At 34.8% G+C, this 26,225-nt stretch overlaps 1 protein-coding gene across 2 annotated transcripts in view; it reads right to left on the bottom strand.

Moving 5' to 3' along the window:
- The window catches only part of ITGAV (integrin subunit alpha V), a 131,262-nt gene that overhangs the window by 16,961 nt on the left and 88,076 nt on the right, over positions 1-26,225 (bottom strand). For both annotated transcript variants that reach the window (XM_007494484.3, XM_056794105.1), the window contains exons 14-23: positions 14,846-14,891; positions 13,863-13,970; positions 10,744-10,802; positions 9,139-9,293; positions 7,017-7,154; positions 6,332-6,399; positions 5,416-5,563; positions 4,816-4,908; positions 671-750; positions 46-126 (exon numbers count right to left, since the gene is read on the bottom strand). In XM_007494484.3, the coding sequence (XP_007494546.1) occupies positions 46-126; positions 671-750; positions 4,816-4,908; positions 5,416-5,563; positions 6,332-6,399; positions 7,017-7,154; positions 9,139-9,293; positions 10,744-10,802; positions 13,863-13,970; positions 14,846-14,891 (976 nt within the window). The remainder of the gene's footprint in view (positions 1-45; positions 127-670; positions 751-4,815; positions 4,909-5,415; positions 5,564-6,331; positions 6,400-7,016; positions 7,155-9,138; positions 9,294-10,743; positions 10,803-13,862; positions 13,971-14,845; positions 14,892-26,225) is intronic.

The raw sequence follows: 26,225 nt of genomic DNA, 5'->3' as shown, positions 1-26,225 counted from the left end.
CTAATGTGAAAGCAATTACAAGAATTAAATTTTTCAGTTACTGACCCTCTTATCTCAACAGCAGCAGAAATGGCAAGATCAACTTTGTAAGATATCATTGGGCTTACTTTGTCATACAAATTGGAGCTAAAAAAAAAAAAAGCAGTTAAATATTCAGATCTGTACAGTTATACCATAAATTCTCATTGACATGATGTATTCTGAGATCACTCTTTAAAAGTGAACATATTTCAAACAAAGACAAGAAAAATGTTAAGGGTACCTATAATTTCTAAAAATGCATTAATAACTATAAAAACGAAATCCAATAGTTTTAAAAGATTAAGAATGATATTCTTTCTATACTCTTTTTAGACTCTCTAATAGACACGTCTATTAATTAAATTGATATCTCTCAATTTAATTGAACAAGTTCAAAATTATTATTTAGTCCCCACCATGGATATGATGATGTACAAGGTGTATGTTATTGTGTATGTTAATTGAAATAAGTATCAAATTAAGTCTCATATAAAATGTATGCCCTTTATTTACAAGTTATTTTCAAGAATGCTAAAACTAAAATAATACATATATTCTCTTTATATCCACAACCAAATATGATCAGTTCAGTGATTTTAATGTTTTCTGTGAAATTATTAATAGCAAGAAGTTATCATTATGTTCATACCTCTGAATTTGTAAATCAAACTTCACAGAAGTATCTATCTCTGATTGTTGGTGCACACTGAAACGAAGGCCAGCTAAAAGCTAGGAAAGGAAAAATGATATTGTATTAAGATAAACTAGCACTTAATCGGTAAGAATTCATACCTAACATATTTTTTTAAAACCCTTACCTTCTGCCTTCAAATGAATACTGTGTATTCGTTCCAAGGCAGAAGAATAGTAAGGGCTAGACAATGGGAGTCAAGTGACTTGCCCAGGATCACAGAGCTAAGAAGTGTCTGAAGCCAAATTTGAACTCAGGAACCCCTCTATGAGCCTAGTTCTCAATCCACTGAACTACCTAAATATGCCTAATATATTTTTTAAAATATATCAACCAAGTTAATTTTTTAAAAATTTAGCAATGTGTTTGTTGGAAAAAATATCCCTCATTTACTATCCCCTAGAGAAACCTCCTTAATAACAAAGAAATACTAAACTGACCAACATAGAAGATTCCTCCCATCTACTCAATATCTGAATTTGAAAAAAAAGGTTGTTTTGTGAACTGAACATAAAGTAAAAGAATATACTGTTTTTTTAATTGACGTGCTATTTTTCCACTTTTCCACTATTATATTTCTGCTCTGAAGAAACATTTGATATTCTGTCTTCAGTGGGTTTAGGATTCATCAATGTGGACTTTCACTCTTTCCTTCATTTAGGAACATAACCCATCCACACCTGCACAACCTATTCAAGTCTTGATCATTTTCGTTCACAGCTTCTCTGTGATTCTCTACAGGCTAGAGGCTTTCTTCAACATCTTTTTAACACTATGGGTATCAATACAACCAATTAAAGAACATTTATTAAGTGCTTACTACATACCAGGCATTTTGCTAAGCATTACAGCATCTGGGCTACCCATCTACTGTTATCCTTTACTTTTGTTATATGAACACCTCACATCCTCTTTTGATTTGTCATTCTTGAATGGTATACTTTACTTAAGTTCTTGAATGTAAATAGGCCATTATTGGCAATTGGTTGTAACCCATTCACATATGAATTTCTCCATTAAAGTGTAGCTCACTTGTAACTTTAATTCTTTGGTGAGAGGTGTTCCAAGATTCATAATAATAAATGTATCCACAGAGTTGGTCAGAAACTGGATAAATAAATAATTGAGTTATTTATTAATAAACAAATGCATCTATTAGGTGCTTACTGTGAGTCAGGTGCTGTGCTCACTACAGGGCCTTCAAGAAGCTCATATTTTAATCGGGTATTATACATCAAATAACTCTTTACCTACAACATATATACAGTTAATATGGGAAGGCAATTTCAGAGGGAGGCACTAACTCGGTATGGGGAAGGGGGAGGAACCTGGAAAGGTCTCTTGCAAAAGGTAGGAGTTGGGCTGTCTTTAAGGAGGCCAGGGAGTTCAGGAGGCAGAGATGAAGGGGAAAAGAATTCCAGCCAAGGAGAGGAGAAAATATTATGTGCAAGCATCAGCAAGCAGGCTGGAAGCTAGATTATAGAATTGGTGGAGAGGAGTAAAGAGAAAGAAGATTAGAAAGGTTGGAAGGGACAGGGAAGAATTTTAAAAGCAAAAAAGGATTTTATATTTGATCCTAGAAGTAACAGGAACCTACTACAGTTCATTGAACAGGGGAGATAACATGATGAGACTTGAGCCTTGGGAAAAACACTTTAGCAGCATAATGGAAGATAAATCAGAGTGGAAAGAAACTTGAAGCTGGTAAAGCAATCAGAATCGAACACAATATGCTAGGTGTAAGCAGATGAGTGCCTTCATCAAAGTAGTAACTATGTGAATACAGACAAAGGAACACACAGGAAGGTTGCTATTAAGGTTTAAAACACACACATACACAAGACTTGGGAAGATATTATATACATGGGGTGAGTGTAAACAGTTAAAGATCATAACAAGTTTGGAAGATAGGTATTTAGTGACTGTGAAGACATGACAAATGAATGACAAATGAAGAAATGAAGCTTACTATCACTGCCAGGGTTAATCTGTTATGGAGAATGCCATGTGAACAATCCAAAGTAAAAAAGGATTCCCTAAAGAGCGTCTTCTAGATGCTTCTGTTTCCAGATCAAGTTCCAAGAATATTATAGGAACTCATGAATGGAATCTGTGTTTACTCAAAAGATATTAACCTAACAGTCAACGAAGGACAACTAAATGTATGCAAAAAATACCTGCAATCCAAAATATGGCATATGATTAGAACATCAATCTACTGAGTTTGTCCCTGAGTTCATATATCTGGGGCAGGCACTGTAGATTAGACTCAGAATTGAATAAGAGGGAGACAGACCTGGAATATATTTAAGAAACTGTTCTTTGAATGATTTCTAGCTATTCTCTGGCACAAAAAACTGTCCTTATGACAAAAATCATACTATCTGCCTTATCATAACAAATCTATTTCTCAAATAACAAAAACCTGAGATTCACTAGATCAAAGACAGAGGCACAGTAAAATACATAAACATTTTTCTATATCTTAGTCATGCTACAAAAGGATTCAAAGGAATTATTTTTAAAGGATTTAGATAAAAGATTAAAATATTTTTTTCTTTCATGCCCCAGGGTTATCAACTAAACCAGACTCTCATTGGTCATTTGTCCTGAATCTAGTAAAGCATTTCCTTTAGGCATTTACAACATGGGATAAGAAGAGACTTAGATTCTAGTTCTAGCTCATCTCTAACATGCTATATGTCCTTATGCAAGTCCTTTCTCTTTGCTGGGCTTCAGTTTCTTCAGACATATCATAAGAGGATTGAACTAAATGATCTCCAACAATCCTTTCAATTCTAATAGTCTATGAACCTATGTACCAAAAGAAAATGATCTACATTGAAAGGGTATGAAAAAATCAGCATGGCATCGCCACAACAAAGAGACTACTAATATTTGCTAGTATAAGTTTTTGGTAGCACCATACATTAATTTAAGCATCACCCTCACCTTACCTGAAGAAAAGAAAGAAAGAAAAGAAGCATGCATTAAGTAATTACAAAATGCCAGGCATGGTGCTATGCACTAGGATATAAATACAATAATAAAAAGAAAGATAATTCCTGACCTAAAAGATTTTCCATTCCAACAAGGGAAGGCAACACACAAAAGGGATATGAACAGGGAGTAGGAATAGAGAATGAAGATACTTGTTTGAAGTTTGAAGGCATGGTTTTGAAATCAGGAAGCTGGAAGTCAGAAGCAGAGCCAGGAGAGGAATGAAGGAAGATTTCAAGGGGAACTCATCCCCTTGAAGGAGGAAAAGGAACAAGCAAAGAGAGCAGAATTCTTAAACCTATATGGTGACATACCTCATTCTGGTTTCAAATAAACAAAACTCAGTCAATAAAAAAGATTTAAATAAAAAATTTTCTAAATAAATAATCACACATTTTTATATGTAAATATTTGAAGAATCTTTGATTCAATTGGGATAAAAATTCCTTCTGCCTATGTGTATTGCAACTGTGAGACACTTAGGGGTTTAATGATTTTTCCAGGTTTATACTGTTAGTAAGTACCAGATTTAGGACTTAAAGTTTGCACCTAAGACTTCTTAGCTGGGTGATAGATCTTTTCATTTTCCATCAGCTATTTTGTTTGGTTTCTGCTCAAAATGTCTCCTCTAGGATAAGCTCATCACCTGAAATCTAATCATCATGGAGCTTGATCCAGGGTTGATACTCAATACCTTCTCAGCATCCTTAGGTGCTTCTCCCTTCTCAATGGAAAGCTGGGCGCCAGTAAAATAAACTTTCTCAAAGCTTTCCTTTATAGAGTCCAGAACATTCTAAGTACATTCTTCATTTTCTATCAAATGCTGTGCCTGGTTTCAAATCCATCTTTCTCCCATAACCCACACATCACCCTGTGCTTAGCATAGTCCATGGCACATAAGAGACACTTAATAAATCTTTACCACCTACTATAGTTAGCCTCCAGTAGTATATGCATTATGTCAAATTACTTTTCCAGGGCTCTGAGGCATTTAGAAAATATATCCCCTGTGAGTAACTTTGGTATTGACAAAAGCACCCTGTTCACTCTTCAGGAAAAAAATAATAAACTTCATTTAATTGAATTTAATTAGCTTATCTTACTTTAGTTCCAGCCTTCATGGGATTTCCAAGGTCACATACCACCTGGCGGGTTTGATTCTCTGTCTTAAATGCACAGGAAAGCCTTGATAAAGTCTACAATAGGACAAAGAGGTTGAAGAGACACAAAGTTTTCAACATAAGCACAAACCACAAGGTTGTAATATTTTTTGAAGAAATTTTGCATGTAAATATTAAAATTTCTAATTAATTATACAGTTAATATTTAAAAGAAAAAAACTAATATGTTCCTACTACATGTGAATGGAATATTATAGCTCTAAGGTGTTTAGGCAACTCAGAAACATTTATTTAACCATTAACATATAGTTTGATGGAAAAGCTTGCATGGAGCAGATACTGGGTTAAGTGGTCATGGGCTTTTTTGCAAAATGTCAAAAATTGCATATCATTTCAGGATTGCATAGTATTGAACTTGAAAATATTCATGATAAATAGATTCTTGACTGTCTAGAAATATGTCCTTGGGCAAAATAGGTATGGTTGCTCTGTAACTGCATAGGGTTCATAACTCATAAATGTTAATCAGGCTTATCAGTACATTTGAATTATCAGTAAAAAGTTCTTGATTTAGAAGCTTACTTCACTGTTACGGACACCACCAATGAAATCTGCCTGGGGCGGAATGGACACAATGAGCTCAGCCTCATAGGCTCCTTCCCCTAGATTCTGGGCATTAACAATCAGTGTCAGAGGGTTGTCATCACCAATATAGATCTTCTTTTGATCACTAGAAATTAATACAAATGGAGGCAGTGAATGAGAACATGTCAAAAACCAAGAGACAGGTTCATGGAGTAACAATTTAAAAAATAATATGAGAAGGTTTAAAAATACTTTCCAGTTCATTAGAACATTGATATTATATACTAAATAGAAATATTAGTGCTTTTCCTTATAATAATAATAATCCTTAAAAATAAAATAAAATACTGGGTTTAAAAATATTTTTAATTTTTAAAAATACTAAAAAAAAAATTTATTAATACCTTCTGTTTGCTTTTCTTTGATTCAAAAGCTAATCTCTAACTTAAGCATCCTCTCAAAAGTGCTCCATATGATAAATACATTGTCTCTTCTATTTTTTATGTTATAGGTTCTTTTAATTACATCACAGAAAAGAATAATTTGGGTGGGCTGGGGGAGATTATGGGTTTTTTTCCCCATCTGTGATTGAGCAATAATATACAAATATAGTTAAGTGATCACATGCTTTAATATTGAAGTTGTAGAATATTACAAATAAATTACTTTCTCTAATTTGAGTCATAAGAGAACTGGATTTTTTTTGGAGCTCCAAATATTTCTATTTGTCAGTCTCTAAATAATGATAATGATTACTACATATAGGCATATTAACTAAAAATTACCTTTGATTTATTAAATTCATGGAATTCTGAAGTCATAAAGAAGAAAAATAACTTTTATCAAAATTATTTCTTAAGAAATAGTTTTGTGGTATTTATCAATCATATATTTGCATAGTTGTAAAACTCACCTATGTACAGAAACTTCCAGTTTGGGTTTGCAGATATTGTCTTCACCACAGTCCAGGAGAATGTGAGCCTAGAATATATTTTCATTCTATATATGTGAACAAATAAAACAAATCTCCACATGTAAACAAATGTCACCCCCTCTAATCTATCATCATGGTGCAGAGATAATCTAGACTGTCAACAAAATAAAGTACTATAAGTAGAAAGGACAAAAATATTTGATATTTGATAAATTATACTAAAATTATCCAAAATATCCCTTGAGGAGCTTTTAAATAACTATAAAAAATCACAGGAAAAAACTCTTCCGAATGGCAGCATCAACACATGATAAAACATGAATATATTATTGAATAGAAATACTTTGGGAAACTTATCAAAGACAAATAGTTCTTAAGAACTGCTTCTCACAAACTCTTCCATGTCATAAATTTCCCCTTATTTCATCCAAAATTTATATATTTCTTTTAACCTCTTCCCCTTTTTTGGTTAAATTGTCTTTTATATTATAAACTTAATCATCAACAAATATAAACATTTCAATGTACAAAGACTAACTAGGAAAAAATTTGGTAAAAGAAACTGAATTTCTCTTACACACATGCATTTGTCCTTATTATTTTTATCTGGTGCCAAAAGAAAATTAATGTGTAGTTTTAAGAAAAGGGTAAGCAAATAGAGTACCTGTCGACTAATGTTGGCAGGAGTGAATTGGTTAAGAATGGGTTGCAATCCAGTCACATCAGCTGCAGTCTTGTAATCTAACCAATATTCCATAAAAATAGTAATTGGAGTGAGTTTGTCTCGGAACTCAGATTCATCCTGGAAATGGAAATGATTCTGGTTTGTGGCAAAATGGACCCAACATCTATGGAGAATTCCCACAGATGCACACTTCATTCTCATGTATCTCTAACTATTCCATCATCTTTTCTATCTATATTCCCATAACAAATGCCAGAGAAATTTTGTGTATACAACAAAAATGTATTAAACATATCCTATGTGCCAGATACTGTGCTAAGTACTAGAGATATAAAGGCAAAGTAAAACAAATGGTATCTACTCTCAAGAAGCTCTGTATCTAATGAGGTAAGATACCAACAACTTTGTCTAAACAAGATATATACAGGCTAATTTAGAGAGAATCTCTGAGGAAAGGCATTAATATTAAGGGGATACAGAGGGAAAAGTTATTTGCAGAAGGCATGATTCTAGCTAAGACCTGAAGGAAATTAGCAAAGTCAGGAGACAGGGATGAGGCGGGAGGGCATTCCGGATATGGATTGCTCCAGCCAGTGACAATATCAAGAGTCAGAAGATGGCATGTTTTGTGTAAGAAACAGTGAAAATTCCAGTGTCACTGGTTTACACTGTATGGAAGGAAACAAGACATAAAAAATGGAAAAGATAGATGGGGTTAGGTTATATAAACCAAACAAAATTTTAATGGATATAATCTGGAAATATGGGAGTTAATTAAATAGGGGAGTGTCACGATCTGACCTGTGCTTTGGGAAGACTGATTTGATAGTTGGGTTGGGAATGGATGGAAGTGGGTAAAGGTGAGGCTTGGAATCTACTTTAATAGTCCAAGTGAGATAATGAGGGCTTACATCAAGATGGTGGAGCTTAGAGGAGCAAGAGATCAAGATGAATCAGCAGCCTGACATGGAAGATGCATTAAGACAAGCCTAGTGTCCAGAATGTGTGAGGGGGAGATAATATTTTGTCACTATTCAAGACAAATCTGGAGTACTGTAGTCAATACTGTAAACTACATTTTAGGAAAGACAAATGGGACCATGTCCAGGAGAGGGAGACCAGGATGCAGAAAGCCATTCCATTTGAGGATGTTTAGTCTGCATAAAGGAAGAATTAAGGGAAGACATGATAGCTTTCTTCAAGAATTTTAAGGACTGTCATGAAAAAGAGGATTTATACATGTACCTTTTGACCCCCAAAAGCAGAACTCAAACGAATGTGTAAGATTGTACAAAAAAAAGAGATTTAATTCCTAAATATTAGAGACATTCCAAAGTGAAATACACTGCCTTGAAAAGTAAAGGAATCCCTTTACATTTCAGGCAGTTAGGTGGCTCAGTAGAAAGAACACTAGATTTGCAGTAGGGAAATACAAACTTCAAATTCAGCTTCAGACAACAGGTGTGTTACCTTGGGTTAGTCACTTCACTTCACACCTCCATTTTTTAGCTGTAAAAATGGGGCTGATAATAGTGTTGACCTCATGGGCTCAAATGAGACATCTATAAAGCATTTAGCATAATATCTGGCATGTAGTAGTAATAACTTAATAATGTACAGTTCCTCTCCCTCTGTGCCCTATTTTGCTGGAGATCTTCAAACCCAGGCTAGATGATCACTTGTTACGGATATTTTAGAAGATATTATTGGTAAGGTATGATAAAGTATGAGTTGGACCCACGATCCAAATCTCTTCCAACTCCTAGATTTCTGTCATCCTGGGAAGAGTGAGGTGCCCAGAAAGGACAACTTGACTTAGTAATAATGATGATGATAGCCAGCATTTCTACAAAATCTATTATATAATCTGAAGAAAAAATATTCAATAAGTCATCCTACCTTTAGTGTACTTCTTTTTATAAAAAATTTATTATGATACAAAAAAATCTCCAAACTTATTATGATTAAACTAAGTGACAAAGGGGCCAGAAAGTAAAGCAAGGAGATAATGTTTGTAAAGTACGTGTGTAACATATATAACCAAAAAGCATCTATAAGATATTGTTACATACTAAGAATAATGATGCAGAATTTTTTTTACCCGAAGATATGCTGTAAGCTCCTCACATTGCATCTGACCTCCCTTTGAAATACTCATGTTCTTTGAGTGTCCAGGAGATTTGTTATGGAGAAACAGGGCTCTCCTAATGGCTCCTTTTTGCTTCAGTTTATCTAAAAGAAGTTCAACCTGGAAATCTATGAAAATTAACAAATAAAAAGTATTTTTAAGTCAGTCATTTTATATAGAAAATTTCTCACTTTAATAATATATCATATACTTTTCTCTGGCTTTCCTAGTAAACAGAATCGCTTTTTCTTTTAAACTAAAAATTGCCTTCAAATTCCATAAAAATACTAACATTCTAGTTAGGCAAACAATATCCCAAACTTTAGTATAAAGAAATCTTTAACACTTCATATATTAACATAGAGAAAGATAGAGAAATGGGTATTAGAGAAATATAGATAGAATATATTTTTACCAGACTTGTGATTTCATCAGTGGAGGGAGTAACCAATTCCTTTCCTATCAGTTCCCTTCTCTGCAATTTGTAATCTTTGAGAACTGACCCCAGTGGCTTGCTCTGGGTCACATAGACATATACTATCAGAGAAGGGACTTGAACTCACATCTTCCTAATTTTGACACACTATTCCACATTGCTCATTTAGAATAATATATAACTTTCCATTTCCAAGGCACTCAAAGTATTATAGTAAATGAATTTCTTATATAAGATAAAAAGTATTAGTGACATAATTTGCCTGTCTCACATGGAGGAGAATATGAGGAATATAAAAAGGATGTCAAGTTTTTTGATCTGAGGATGGAGGAAGTTTTTGATACAATATAGTAAGTTTTGGAACTAAGGCTTCCATCATGAACTTTGACAAAATTCAAATTATTATTAACTTAAATAAATATTTATCTAATGTTATATATACCAAGAAGTTTAAAGTGGAGTTTGACTACTAGGTGATAAATTATTCAGCCATAGAATCCCCATACACTTTTTTTTAAACCCTTACCTTCCATCTTGGAATTGACACTGTATTGGCTCCAAGGCAGAAGAGTAGTAAGGGCTAGGCAATGGGGGTTAAGTGACTTGCCCAGGGTCACACAGCTGGGAAATGACTGAGACCAGATTTCAACCTAGGGCCTCCCCTCTCTACATCTGGCTCTCAATCCACGGAGCTCCCCAGCTGCCTCATCCCATATTTGCAATTTAAGTGAATGAGAATAAATTTTCTTTTAAGCATAATGGGAAAAGTCACCACTCAAAAAGAAATCACAAAAGGTTATCAGTAAGCAATGTGATAAAGAATACAATAGGTGATCACCCTCTTTTTTCACCTAAGAAAAACATTTCCATTTTTGAGGAACATGGGAGAAGTGGTAGAGTTTTGGTAGGACTTGAGTTTTGTGAGCTCTCCAGGTACTCTACTCTGCTCATGGTTTCCAGGGACCCTTAACATAAAAACAAGTATTAAAGTAAGGCTTTTATAGGAGATGGAATGCACAGAAAAGCCTGTGTGGGTAGTTTCTTTTACTTGCACAAACAACTAATTTAGTACATGTCAGTTATAAAACAGCCTGTGATTAAAAATAGCAGAAATAATAGATTTCTATTGCAACAGAACTTACTTAGCTTCTCTGGAAGTCTTCCTTTGCCATCAGCCTTTAGGCAGAATCTCACATTAAAACTGTGGGGAAATGAAAATTTTAAATCCTTCCAAACAGTAAAGAATTTTGATATATTACTTTTAAGTTTCTACCCCTCACAATTCTAATCCTAAATTTACAGTTTTTTAACTGACATTTTTTCCTAAAACCCTTACCTTTCATCTTAGAATCAATACTGTGTACTGGTTCTAAAGCAGAAGAGTGGTAAGGACTAGGCAATGGCGGTTAGGTGCCTTGCCCAGGGTCACCACAGCTGGGAAGTGTCTGAGGCCAGATTTGAATCTAGGACCTCCTATCTCTAGGCCTGGCTCTCAATCCATTGAGCTACCCAGCTGTCCCTCCATAACAGACATCTTTATTCATGTCCTGAAATTAAAAGTAAAATATCATAGAATTGTATAGTCCTTTCTAGTGCAAATTCTTCCTACAGTCAAACAAATCCATTTTTCTCATTTTAGAACAAACAGAAGAAACAATGCAGCTCACTAAAATACCCTTAAAAACATAAGGAACTCATAAATTGTGTAAATTTTCCAAATATGGATAATAATTATTATTATTAGCTAGTATTTATGTAGTACTTTGAGGTTTGCAAAGCACTTTACAAGTATATATTATCTCCTTATAACCTGACAACAATTCTGGGAGGTAGATGCTATCTATTATTATCCCTATTTTACACATGAGTAAATCAAGGCAGACAGATTAAATGACTTACTCCAGGTCACACAGAGAGTAAATATATGAGCTGGATTTGAACTCGGGCATTCCTAACTCAAACATTCAGCACTCTATTAACTGACTACCTAGCTGCCCCTGTATTAAAAAATAACTATTATTTAAAGTCAACTCAGAGAACAATTCCTGAGTGCTTTCTTTCTACAACGTAGGGGTCCTTAACCTTTTTTGACATAGATTCCTTTGGAATTTTGGTGAAGCATACAGACCCTTTCTCAGAAAAAATGCATATAAAAAGTAAAAAAAAAAATGGGATTACAAAAAAAGCTAATTATATTCAATTGAAGTCCTTTTTCTCCATCCAAGATCACAGACCCCCCTGAGGTCACTACATAGACCACAAGTGAAGAATTCCTGCTATCTAGACCTCAAAAACAGTTGGAAATTATAGCCTAACACATACAGCTGGACCTAAAACACCTAGGTAACTGCAGAAACTGAGATGAAAGATGGTCTTGCTCATTAATCTTCCTCACTGTGCTTCTGAACCATTGCTCACTGAACCCTGACCTTACCCCCTGCTAACAGTGCCTCCCATCATACTGGGCTGGTTTCTTTTATCTCATTTATTCTTCAAACATTATCTCCCACCTCTGCTCCAATCCTCTTTCCAATACTGGCTTCTTTGTGCCTCAGTTGTGCTACATGACTACAGAAACTTAGCTATAAACTGTCCTTCCCTCCTCAAACCAGGCATTTTTACTAAGCACCAGTTCAGCCACAGCCCTTAACAGGACCAGCTGTAGCAACACTATAAAAAGATTGTTTAGTTTTAACAAAGAGATTCATCAGAGGGTCTTTAAAAAAAGCAAGCTCTCCAAGAACACTTAAATACATGTTTATAATCATCAGTTACTTGACAGGCTGATGAAGAACACTGTGCAACTTCCTGGGGATAGGGAGGAACTTAGATGTGTTTGGAGCCAATGCAATTAAAGATCATCAAAATGAATATAAAGCAATTCTGAAATGATAATGTAAACCAATGAGGATAATGGAATTCTATTTACAAAGAACAGTATTTGCATATAACTCATCAGTGACATTTTTATATGGTTTAATGCAATAAGGTTGTTTTTTTCCTAATATTTCTTTTTTATTTCAAATCATCTACCTTTTAGTCATTTCACAGTTCATCCCTTGGCTCTCTTCAGTTTATAACAGAGACATTTAAATATGGGAAGGAAACAAGAAAAAGTGGGCTTTGGGGGAAATTTTAAATGTTGTGAGGGTCAAATGAGATAATTGTAAAAAGCTTAGCACAGTGTCTGGCACATAGTAAGCACTATAGAAATGTTAGCTATTATTATTTATTTGAAGGGGTATAAAAAAGCTAAGAAGGGAAGCTATCTTTAAAGATATATTAAATACTTCTTCAAAGAGATGATTTCAAACTAGGGTATTTAATATTACTTAGAATGTTAAGTTGGAAAGGGAAGATTAATAATTTAAATGCACTAAATATTTAGAGGACCTATATAGAAAAAAAACTAATTTTATGATTTTATTGCTCATTCCCTCTGTTTCCTTTGGTTTGGACCTATTATTTTATTAGTGTAAGAATCTCCAAGTATAGAAATTCCACCGACTGATACATATTGGTGCTCTTGGGAAACTTTTAGTCTTAGAGATTTTCCTGGGACACTAAGAGGTTTAAGTGAGTAGCCCCTGGTAACATAACTAGTATGTGCCAAGCATAGTTGTACATGCCAATAATCCTAGCTATCAGGGAGGCTATGGCCGGCAGAGATCAGAAGTTCAGAAGTTCTAAGTCAATATGGGCAATGGTAACTGGATATGTGAACTGTTTGACATCAATATGGTAAACTCCTAAGAGCAAGGGGCCATCAGGTTACCTGAGGAGAGGCAAACCAGTTCAGACTAGAAACAAATCAACTCAAAGTTTTCTTGTCAATCAATAAGAAGATCAGATCCATGAGTAGCCTCTGTACCCAACCTGGGTGCAGAGGTCATTTGTTCAATATAAACAAATAAAAAACCACAGAGCTATTATATATCAGTGGTAACACTTGAACTCAGATCTTTCTAACCCTAAGTCTAACCCAATATAAAATATACCATTCTGCATCCCTTTCATTTATAACTGAACAACTGAAAAAGTAAATTTTATTTTATGGATTTGTTTACTAATTCAAGAGCTTTTGAACTGATTTCCTTGGAGATTATTTCTTTCCTAATATGTCACTGAAATATGACCCACCCAAAAAAAAGGTGCTTTTACTTACCCTCTATTATTCTTTCAATTATCTATTTTACTTTATTTGCCATGCCTATTGAATTAACTATTAAGTTAACGCTTTTAGTTAAACAAATATCCTTACCAGGAAACTTTGACATCTGTGCCAGGAAGAGGACAGGTCTTATTATCTTGATTTAGAATAGTGGGATAAACTTCTAGGACGGCATTTACAGTGATAACTGGCCTGGCTCTGTTGTGTTGATGGATTTTTTAGTGAAAAAAAAAGGAAATAAAAAGTATTGAAAAAACTTTTAAATTCTTGCATGTTAGATACACAGATTTCTGTAAATTCTATTTTTAAAATGTGCTCAATTCAAGGTGACTTGTCTCCAAATATGAGCCCCATGGTTAAGAGCCATAAACATCAATTTTTCCATAATGTTCAAAATTAAGAACCAAAATTTAAGAAAAACAAACCAAAGAGAGTATATTTTAAAGCCTGGTAAGCATATGTAAACAAATGTAAACATACCCCCACCCCCCGCCCCCAAAGAAGTATAGTTATTGCAGAGTACAAAGACAAAATGTTAATGGAACATTATAGATGTGGAAAAGTTTTTCTGATATTTTAGGACATATGGAATTGATAAAATACAGATGCATGAAAAATGTCCTACATTACAAATGGAAAAAACATATATAAGACATTACAAATCATAGTATATAGTGACAGAATATGAACATGAATGATATGAGTACTTAATTTCTTTAATGCAATAATTACATTAAAACTACATGAAGTTTTTCCTTGCCTTTTGCAAGAATATGTTTTAATGCTACTGCCAAATACAATGATAAAAATGGAAGAAAACAAATATAAAATTTTTGAAAATAAAACAGTGAAGGTCTTAACTGAATGACTTTTTAACAATCATAGTTTTATTGCTTATAAACACATAAGAATGACATAGTAGCTTAAGTGAAATACTTAATATCAAGTATTACCATCTACTCCCCCAGGGTTAAACTGAAGTTCATGTGTAATTTAGTATTTAGTTATAGAATTGTCAAGTTACTCTGGATCTCCTTCAAAAAGAGAAAAAGAGGTGCCAAAGTCCAGCTCACCTATATAAAACAGCTCGGTCCACACCAAAAGCACCTACAATTAAATCTACAAAAGAATAAAACAAGATTACTTATTAATCATGTTACCAATAAAAAAGAAAAGAGTACATTTTCCATGGCTAAAATTATTATCAGATCATTTTAATTTATAGTACTTTTCAAGTTTATTAATTTCTTATTCCTATAAAATACTGACTCAGTATTTTTATTTCCCCCCCCCAACAATGCATCTTAATATTATATCTAAAGGGGAAATGGGGAAAAAGTAGATTTAAATGTTACCACAAAGCCTAAAAGCCTATGCTACAGCTCAAATTTCTATTTTAGGTAGATTAAAAAATGTACTCTAGCTTTAATGAGATTCTGTAGGGATTAGGAGATGGTAGAGAGGAAAAACAAGTATAGATGCCTGTGGTTTTTACCACATCAAAGACCTTGACCCAAAGAAAAAATATCCATCTATAGGTATACCTTATTTCTAGGAGCACTTCTAAGATAAGATTCTCAGCATGGTGTATACAGCACCATATGTGTTTTTTACTGTATGTACTCAAAAGAAAATTAATTAATTTCCAATTTCCTAATACCTTCACTGAAATCATGATTCTTAGCATTCAAATGTCACAAAACATCAACTTTATTTTTTTTAATATCAAACTAAATAAATACTAAAGAAAATGCCCCCCCCCCCTTTAAATAAGTCCAGGAGAGACAGTGAGGTACTTCAGTGAACAAAGCATTGGATTTGGAGTCAGGAAAACTTGAGTTCAAATCCGGCTTTGGATATTTAAAACTAGCTGTGTGACCCTGAGCAAATACCTTCCATTCTGTCTACTTTTATTTCCTAAACTGTAAAATGGGATTAATAATAGCACTTAAGTCCAAAGGTTGCAATGGGATCAAATGGACAATATTTGCAAAGCACTTTGCAAACTTGTTCAATAAATATTAGCTGTTGTGACTTTTATTATCTAACTAGAACTAAAAGGAAGATTTTACATGAAGCCTTAGGTTTCTTTTATGTCCTGCTAGCTTTTCTTTTTTACAGATAGAATAAATTCATTCTCTAGCTTTGAAGATGTCCTGCTTGTGTGTGCTTCTTTCTGGCCTTTTTGATCTTTCCTCTTCCTTCTTAAAAGAAGATATCACTGTTAGAGTTCATTCTTTTCTTACTTTTCTATTTTTAGATAGCAGCTATATGAGAACATATACCATTGAGCTAAATATACTATAAATATTACTTGAAATAATCAACAACTTTAGCAAAGTTGTAGGATACAAAATAAACCCGCATAAGTCATCAGCATTTCTATATATCTCCAATCCATCTCAGCAGCAAGAATAAGAAAGAGAAATACCATTTAAAATCACCCTAGACAATATAAAATACTTAGGAATCTATCTGCTGAGACAAACACAGGAACTATATGAACACAACTACAAAACACTCTCCAAACAGTTAAAACTAGATCTAAACAATTGGAAAAACATTGATTGCTCATGGGTGGGACAAGTTAACATAATAAAAATGACAATCCTACCCAAATTAATTTACTTATTTAGTGCCATACCCATTGAACTACCAAAAAACTTCTTGACTGAATTAGAAAAATACATAACTAAGTTCATTTGGAAGAACAAAAGATCAAGGATATCCAGGGAAATCATGAAAAAAAAATGCAAAGGAAGGAGGACTTGCAGTCCCAGATCTCAAACTGTACTATAAAGCAGTGGTCATCAAAAGAATTTGGTACTGGTTAAGAGACAGAAAGGAGGATCAGTAGAATAGATTGGGGTAAATGACCTCAGCAAGACCGTCTATGACAAACCCAAAGACCCCAGCTTTTGGAACAAAAATCCACTATTTGATAAAAACTACTGGGAAAATTGGAAGACAGTGTGGGAGAGATTAAGTTTGGATCAACACCTCACACCCTACACCAAGATAAATTCAGAATGGCTGAATGACTTGAACATAAAGAAGGAAACTATAAGTAAATTAGGTGAACACAGAATAGTATACATGTCAGACCTTTGGGAAGGGAAAGATTTTAAAACCAAGCAAGACTTAGAAAGAGTCACAAAATGTAAAATAAATCATTTGGACTACATCAAATTAAAAAGTTTTTGTACAAACAAAACCAATGTAACTAAAATCAGAAGGGAAGCACCAAATTAGGAAACAATCTTCATAAAAACCTCTGACAAAGGCTTAATTACTCAAATTTATAAAGAGCTAAATCAATTGTACAAAAAATCAAGCCATTCTCCAACTGATAAATGGGCAAAGGACATGAATAGGCAGTTTTCAGATAGAGAAATCAAAACTATTAATAAGCACATGAAAAAGTGTTCTAAATCTCTTATAATCAGAGAGATGCAAATCAAAACAACTCTGAGGTATCACCTCAAACCCAGCAGATTGGCTAACATGACAGCAAAGGAAAGTAATGAATGCTGGAGGGGATATGGCAAAGTAGGGACATTAATTCATTGCTGGTGGAATTGTGAATTGATCCAACCATTCTGGAGGGCAATTTGGAACTATGCCCAAAGGGCGCTAAAAGACTATCTGCCCTTTGATCCACCCATAGCACTGCTGGGTTTGTAACCCAAAGAGATAATAAGGAAAAAAGACTTGTACAAGAATATTCACAGCTGCGCTCTTTGTGGTGGCCAAAAATTGGAAAACGAGGGGATGCCCTTCAATTGGGGAATGGCTGAACAAATTGTGGTATATGTTGGTGATGGAATACTAGTGTGCTAATAGGAATAATAAAGTAGAGGAATTCCATGGAGACTGGAACAACCTCCAGGAAGTGAGGCAGAGCGAAAGGAGCAGAATCAGGAAAACATTGTATACAGAGACTGATATTGTGAATCTTAAAATTTCTCAGACTTGTGAATGTTAAAAATTCTCAGATTCTACCTTAGAAATTTGCTTAAGACCATTCCCCATTTTAAATAATGAAGGTACTTGATCAAGAATGTGAGAACTCTAATCCTACTTCTGATCTTTCTGGTACTATGGAACAACAACAAACCCTCTCCCTCAGTGTGCCCAAATCGTCTTTTTTTCATACCTAACCCATTGAGAATGGATTAAGAAGCCTAGAAACAGGAGTACCAAATAATTCAGATAGGTTATTTCCTTTAAGGGAAGTACCCACTTTTAATAAAGATAGGAACTTGGTATCTGTAAGACATCATACACCTTTTAGCCCTGAAGATTTAAATAAATTTAAGGAACATCTTCCATCATTTGAGGAAGAACCAATGTTAATTATTAAAAAATTAGAGAACATATTCAGAACTTTTGACCCCACTTGGATGGATGTTGAGAATTTGTTAGAGACATTTTTAACAAAAAGAGAAAAAAACAGTATCGTCTCTCTGGCTAATCAGAAGCGAGGTAGAAAAAGACATTATTGGCCAACTGAAGATCCACATTGGAACCCCAATGTTTAACTAGATCACACAAAACTAAACCAGGCCAGATAAGCATTATTGACAGCCATGAGAGCTTGCTCTGAAAAATGGTCAAAATTTGAAAGAACCCGACAAGAGATTGATGAAATACCCTCCCAGTTTATGGACAGACTTATTGATGTAGGGAATACATATATGGACCTTGATTTATTCAGAGAAAGGGACATTAGGCAAATAAGTAGGCAATTCATAGAGAATTGTTATTCAGTGGTAAAAGACTACTTTAAAACTAGCTGTCCTAATTGTGACTCTATGGACCTCGAAGAATTGAGGAGAGTAGCAACCTATGTTTATAAAGGTCGTGTAAATAGACCTGAGGAACACAATACGTTAGTGGACGACTTAAAGAAAGAAATTGAAATGTTAAAGAGACAATTGAAAAATAAAGGAGAGACTATAGCCCCTTTGCGGGAATTCACAAATAAATCAGTAACCTGTCACTTCTGTGAGAAGAAGGGCCACAGAATGATGGAATGTAGAACCTTTCTCAAGATTATCGGAAGGAATATGCAGTTTAATAACAACTTTAGAAATAATAACAATGGAAATGATGATGATAATCATAGAAACCAGAATTTTAGAAATTTTAGAAATTATAAGAATGATTATGGAAATTACTATAATGACTATAGAAATAAGAACTTTAGAAACCAAAATTATAGAAATAGAAATTGGGAAAATAATGATATTGCTGCAAATGAAGAAAATGATAATACCCAACAACAACATATAAGAAATGGTGCTCATCCAAAAAATACTCGAGGTGCTAATGACCCTCAGAGGGGCCCTTCAGGGGGGTGCCCAAGGAACATCCCAAACACAATGATGGTGTCTGGGGGGGTGGGGGGCTGGGGCACAGGAATCAGAGGATACAACCTTTGATTTTTCCGGACCCTGATGTCCTACTACCCGTTGTCCCTATCCACTGCCCTCCCCATAGTAATGAACCCCATATTACCTTAAAGGTGGATAACACCTATTATGATTGTCTCTTAGACACTGGAGCTACCAGGTCGGTATTAAAGAATGTACCAGATTTAAATTGTTATTCCATTGACTCACAAAGTGTAGTGAGAGGATCAGAAATACCCCAAAGAGTTAAAAAACTTGCCCCTAGAATGGTGTCTGTAGGACCCCTAGAGGTACAACATTCCTTTCTTTTGATGCCTGACTCCCCTTTAAATTTGCTGAGGATGGGCCTTCTATGCAAACTCAGAGCCACAATAATTTGTTCCCCAGATGGTTCCTTAACATTGGAAGTACCAGAGGAATCTTTAAATTTACTTCCTGTACTTCTCTCAGAGAGCCAGGAGGCAAAAGAGCCTCCCACTTTTGAAATACCTAAGGATATACTCAAGTCTCTTTGGACCACATCTTCTTCCGATGTAGGCTTACTTAAATCTGCTGTTCCTATGCAGAAAAAACTAAATCTAGCCCACCACCTTCCATTCCTCAGTATCCCCTCTCAAAGGAGGCAATTGAGGGTATTACCCCAGTTATTATCGCATTAATTAAACAAGGAATAAGAATCCCTTGCAAATCTGAATACAACACACCCATCCTGCCAGTTAAGAAACCAAAAAGAGGGCCTGATGGTAAGCACCTCTATAGATTCGTACAGGATCTGAGGGCAGTGAATAATCACATTATGAAGAGACACTCCATAGTTTCCAACATAAATACTATTATTTCCTCTATTCCTAGCACAGCTACATACTTTATAGTAGTAGACTTGTGCTCAGCTTTCTTTTCCATACCTATACATGAGAACTCCAGGCATATTTTTGCTTTTACCTGGAAGGGCTCACAATATACATGGAGTCATCTGCCACAGGGTTATGTGTAAAGTCTGAACAAATTTTGAGCCAAGACACAGATAATATAACATTTAAAAATAGTAAATTAATCAAATATGTAGATGATCTACTCTTGGCTTCAACAGACGTAGAAACAAGTCAAGAAGATAGTAAACACCTTTTGGAATTGCACAAAACAGGACATAAAATCTCGAAGGATAAAGTTCAGTGGTGTCTCCCTAAAGTAGAATATTTGGGATTCATCCTGACTGTGGGTGCTTGTTATATTTCTCCAAAATGAATTGAGAATATTCAAAATTTAAGCGCTCCTACTACTAAGAAACAGTAGAGAGCAATTTTAGGAGCAACAGGGTTTTGCAGACAATGGATTCCTTGCTATGGGGAAATTACTAAACCCCTTATAGCACTAACAAAGGATTCTGTTCCTGAACCCCCCAAATTAGAGCCTGAACATTTGTCAGCTCTATAAGAGCTAAAAAAAAGGCTATCATGTCTTCCCCTGCTCTAGGCATCCCTGATTACAACAAGCCATTTACTTTGTATGTGCATGAGCAAAGAGGAGTAGCTTCTGGTGTTTTAACTCAGACTTTGGGACTTTCTCAATGCCCAATTGCTTACTATTCTGCCCAACTGGACCCAGTAGCAGCAGGAGCACCTCCATGTCTTAGAGGAGTAGCTGCTACAACCTTACTAGTGACAAAAACTATCAATCTAGTATTGGGATGTCCATTAACAATTATGTGCCCACATGAGGTAGAAGCATTGTCGCTAAGGCATAGAACACAGGCATTCTCGGATCAGAGAATTACAAGGTATGAAATAACATTGTTAAATAGCGAAAACATTACCTTGAAACACTGTACAACTCTTAACCCTGCCACCTTGCTCCCAGATTTACCAACTTCAGGAGAATCATTACATAATTGTGAAACATTACTGTCCATGGCAGAAAAGCGTCGAGATAATCTCTTGGACACTCCCTTAGACAATGCAGATCTGATCTTATTTACTGATGGTTCCTCTTTTATGAGGGATGGCATACGCTACACTGGAGCTGCCATCATCTCAGAATTTGCCACTGAGTGGTCAGCTTCATTACCCTCTAACATTAGCACTCAAGGAGAAGAACTCATAGCTCTGAAGCATGCTTGTATAATTGCCAAGGATAAAAAGGCAACAATTTATACGGATTCTAGATATGCTTTTGGCATTTGTCATTCAGTCGGAATGCTATGGCTCCAAAGAAGATTTTTAACCTCAGCTGGAAAATCTTTAGCTAATGCAGAAATTATTAATGAAGTTCTTTCTGCTCTCCAGCTTCCTGAAGCCCTAGCTGTAGTTCATTGTTCTGCCCATACAGGTGACACTGACCCTGTCTCTAGAGGAAATGATCGAGTAGATGCCGCTGCAAAGCTAGCAGCCATAGAAGGACCGGAATTAATTTTAACATTAACAACCACTAATGATTTAAATCTACCACTTTCCTATAATGAAAAGGAAGTGGAAAAATGGAAACAAAAATTCAAAGCAAAACAGATTAATGGAATATGGGTGTCATCTGAAGGAAAACCCCTTCTCCCTAGAAGTTTCTATCACCAAATTTGCCAATCTATTCATAAAAATGGTCACTTTGGCACCCAGGGCATCGTGGACTCTGTCAAGAGAGTATGGATAGCCCCTGGTATAACTACTATAACCTCTAAAATGTGTTCAGCCGGCTCTACATGTCAAGCATATAACCAACATGCATTTCATGGAAAAGCCTTTGGTTGACGTCCTCTGGCTTACACACCTTTTGAACATCTACAGATAGATTTCATAACAATGCCAAAGGCTAGACATTATAAATTTTGTCTAGTCATAGTAGATCAACTGACCAGATGGCCAGAAGCATTTTCTGCGACCCGAGCCACACCGGATTTTGTTGCTAAGATACTTTTAAAGGAAATTATTCCTTGCTTTGGACTGCCAGCATGTATTGATTCTGATAGAGGAAGTCATTTTACTGATTCTGTCCTAAATCAGATATATTCTTGCTTGGGGATAACTCCCAAATTCCATGTTCCATATCATCCCCAGAACTCAGGCCAAATGGAGAGGATGAACAAAGAACTTAAAACTATGATTGGAAAATTATGCACTGGGACACATTTAAAATGGCCTGAAATTCTCCCTCTAGCCCTATTCTATCTTAGAAGCAGGTCTAGAGGAGACCTACATATCTTACCATTTGAGATGCTTTTTGGACATCCCCTATACAGGCTAAACCTTTTTCCCCTGCATATATATCAATATTAGGGGGAGATACTACTATTTATTCCTATATACAGGAGTTATAGCACAAACTACATGAACTTCATGAATCCGGAGCTGCAGTACAAGCCGGACGACTACATTTTTCTCTTCATGACCTGAACCCAGGAGACAAAGTGTATATTAAGAATTTCAAGCATACTGGAGCAACTCAGCCTTTGTGGGAAGGACCATTCCAAATATTGTTAATTACTCCAACATCTATAAAGGTTGGAGAGAAGGACTCTTGGATTCATTGCTCACATGTGAAGAAAGCATTTTCTGTTGAGACTGATTGACTGTACCCTATCATATGCATTGGATATAATATCCATAGACAAATGGATGCTGTTTTTGAGGACACATTAAATTACTGATTTTTCCCTTATTTTTATTATTGCTTTTCTTTTATTTTGATAAGAATATTTGATTTTTTCTTTATTTTTCTTATTTCTTGTACTAAAGGTACATATAATTAATATTATTTTTTCTTCAGTAATATAAGTTTTATATATATATATATATTGCTATAATGTCAATGCATATCCAAAAGCTTTAAGCTATGGGAACCTGCCATTTATTGATAAAATGTTATGGGACTGTGATTAATGTTTATGTATGATTCCAGGAAATGGGATAAAAAACGAGGAGCATGGACTTAACCTGAAAAGTGCCAAAAAGACCACACAAGTCAAAATGAAACCAGTCCATGTGGGATTGATGAACTTCTATGACAATATGAAAGGACTTGAAATTAGTGTGAGACTCGAGGTTGCAACGCTTGACATATGTTAAGTTGTAGGACTTCCTCGTATCTACACTTTTTGTGAAGTACTCATACAAGTACAAAATTTGACTATTATGCTGGCTCCCTATATCCCTAAGAATGTCAAAAATCAGACCAGGAAATGACACTTCCCTATCAAAATAGAATTCTAGTTCCTTTTCTTCTTATGGCATGGCAACTTCCTGTAGTCTTGGATGCAAATGGCCAAATGAAATATTACTGCATTCTGTCCTACAGACTTGTGGGATAGAAATTACTTTAAATTGGACCTATACAAGGGCCTATTTTGAATTTTTTTTACTTATGTTTTTGGTTGTGTTTGTCTCTTCTTTTGATAATTGACTCATACACCCGCATAACTCAACATTGCATCCTAAGCTGAACTGGATGTTTTTTAACACTTACTTCAGGAGGGATTGTATTTTAACTTAAAATCCAAGATTTTTTATTTTTTATTTGGGATTGTATTTTCATAAAAATTCAAGATTTTGATTTTTGTTCAAGAAAAGATCTTCAAGAAAGAAGCTTGCTAACTCCTAAATCCAGAGAATGAACTGTTGAAGAAAGATGCCAGAAAACCTACACTACATTAAGAAGATCAAGAGTGAACTTTAGATATGGTTGATTGAACTGATGTTTGATTGAACATTTATTGTAAATGTACATATTTATGCCAAAAGGGACTGCCCCTAATTTGGGTTTATGTCAATGCACCTACCAAAAAATTGGTTTTGCTTTCTTTCTTTTCTATTCCCCCTCACTACTCTAATTTCTTCTTAGAAAATTAAATACTGTATGAATCTGTAGTTAGCAGTGTGTTTAGGACTACAAGATGATTATGTTAAATGATCAATGGGGAGACTAGTCTCCCAAAGATCATCAGGGGGGATTGTGAATCTTAAAATTTCTCAGACTTGTGAATGTTAAAAATTCTCAGCCTCTAACTGAGAACATTTGGTTAAGACCATTCCCCATTTTAAACAATGAAGGTACTTGATCAGGAATGTGAGAACTCTAACATTACTCCACTCATACTTAAGCATACTTAAGGGGAAGATAAAGTTGCGAATTCCTTACTGAACAGTGAAAAGTACTTAACCCATACTTAAAGTGAAGCTAAGACCCTTAAGCTAAGTCTATTTTTAGATCTAATACAAAAAGGTGCTAAGTACCTATGAAGGTCAAATTAATCACTAAAAGGTCAGGCAACTTGCAAACTTGCAAGGGGCAAAGAGGTGTGAACTTACTCAGAAGTTTTAGTTTACCCAGAGAAGTTGAGAACTAAAGAAGATGTAACTTAAGAATGGTCAGTCCTGTGAAAACATCTACTGTGATTGGTAGATGTGAGAACTTAGGGAAGGTGACATAGGAGAAAATTCTTTTTGAAAGGAGGTCAGAAAGGCCTCTGAAGAGTTCAGCTTGCCAAAGCTGAATTGGAGGGCTGGGTGGCTGAACTTATTGAAGCTGAGGAGCTAACCTGGAGGGTCTCTCAGAACACTAGAATCTTGTTTGGGACAAATCTGGTGGTGAGTGGATTAAAGACTGACTGGTCTCTCTTAAGGCTTAAGCCTAGGCTGGCCTAGGCTGGCCTGCCCCTTTTCTCATTATTTCCTCTTACTCTCTCTCTCCCTTTCATTAATTCCTTAATTTGTATTAACTAAAATCTCTATAAAACTCAGCTGACTTGGGTATATTTAATATTTGGGAATTTTCCCATGGCAACCACTATATTTTTGATTTGAAACCATATTTTCACGGTCACATTTTAAGTCAACCACTCTTTTAACTGTAACAATATACTGTGGTACAATCGAAAGTAATGGACTCCTCCATTAGTGTCAATGCAATGTCCCTGAACAATCTGCAGGGATCTAGGGGAAAAAACACTATCCACAAGCAGAGGACAAACTGTTTGAGTAAAAAAAAAAACAAGGAAAGGCAACTGCTTGACTACAGGGGTCGAGAGGATATGATTGAGGAGACTCTAAATGAACAATGTAATGCAAATACCAACAAAATGGAAATGGGTTCGAATCAAGGACACATGTGATACTCAGTGGAATTGCGCATTGGATATGGGAGGGGTGGTGGGAGGAAAAGAAAATGATCTTTGTTTCCAATGAATAATGTTTGAAAATGACCAAATAAAATAAAAAAATAAATTTTAAATAAATTTTAAAAGGAATGCATATTTATAAAAACTCTAAAAATAAAAACTGAACATTAAAAAATAAAAATAAATAAATAGATATACTATAAATATATGTATAAGTATAATGAACTAAGAAATTATTGTCAAACATTATAAACATTATTAATTTTTTTCAAAAGACATGCTCTTCTGTTGCAATCATAGGGAGAAAAAAATGTAGGCTGTATAGTTAATTAGAATTATATCTGTATAACTTCATGTTTTGTTGTTCAGTTGTTTTTCAGTGGAGTCCAACTATTTGTGACCCTATTAGGGGTTTCCTTGACAAAAATGCTGGAGGGGTTTGCTATTTCCTTCTCTAGTTCATTTTACACATGAGGAAATGTTACACATGAGGTAAACAATGTTAAGTGATGACCAGAGTTACATAGTTTAGTAAAGCCAGATTTGAACTCAAGAAAAATGAGTCTAACTCTAGGTCCAGCAGTCTATCCAACTCACCACCTAATAGCCCCATAATTTTATGTATATAAATATATTCTATTTTGCCACAGAGCTGCTAATAATATATTTTGTGTATAGACATATATATGTAGATACTATCTATGTAAATGTACAGATATGTACAAGATAATCTATGCTGTTTTCATAAATGTACGTTTTTAGGTTTGGAAAAGTCTTTAGTATATTAGTACCACCTCCTCACTTTTCAGGTACAGAAACTAAGGCCAAGAAAAATGGAATAATTTACCCAAAGCCACTTAACTAGTTAATAGTAAAACTCAAGCTAGACCCCAGGCATCCTGACTTTCGGGAATCTTCTTCTCTTCTCTCATTATTGTC

Source organism: Monodelphis domestica, chromosome 4, assembly GCF_027887165.1.
Source record: "Monodelphis domestica isolate mMonDom1 chromosome 4, mMonDom1.pri, whole genome shotgun sequence".
Classification (NCBI taxonomy): domain Eukaryota; kingdom Metazoa; phylum Chordata; class Mammalia; order Didelphimorphia; family Didelphidae; genus Monodelphis; species Monodelphis domestica.
The sequence above is the reverse complement of the archived record's forward strand: the minus strand, read 5'-3'. Positions and strand labels throughout refer to the sequence as shown.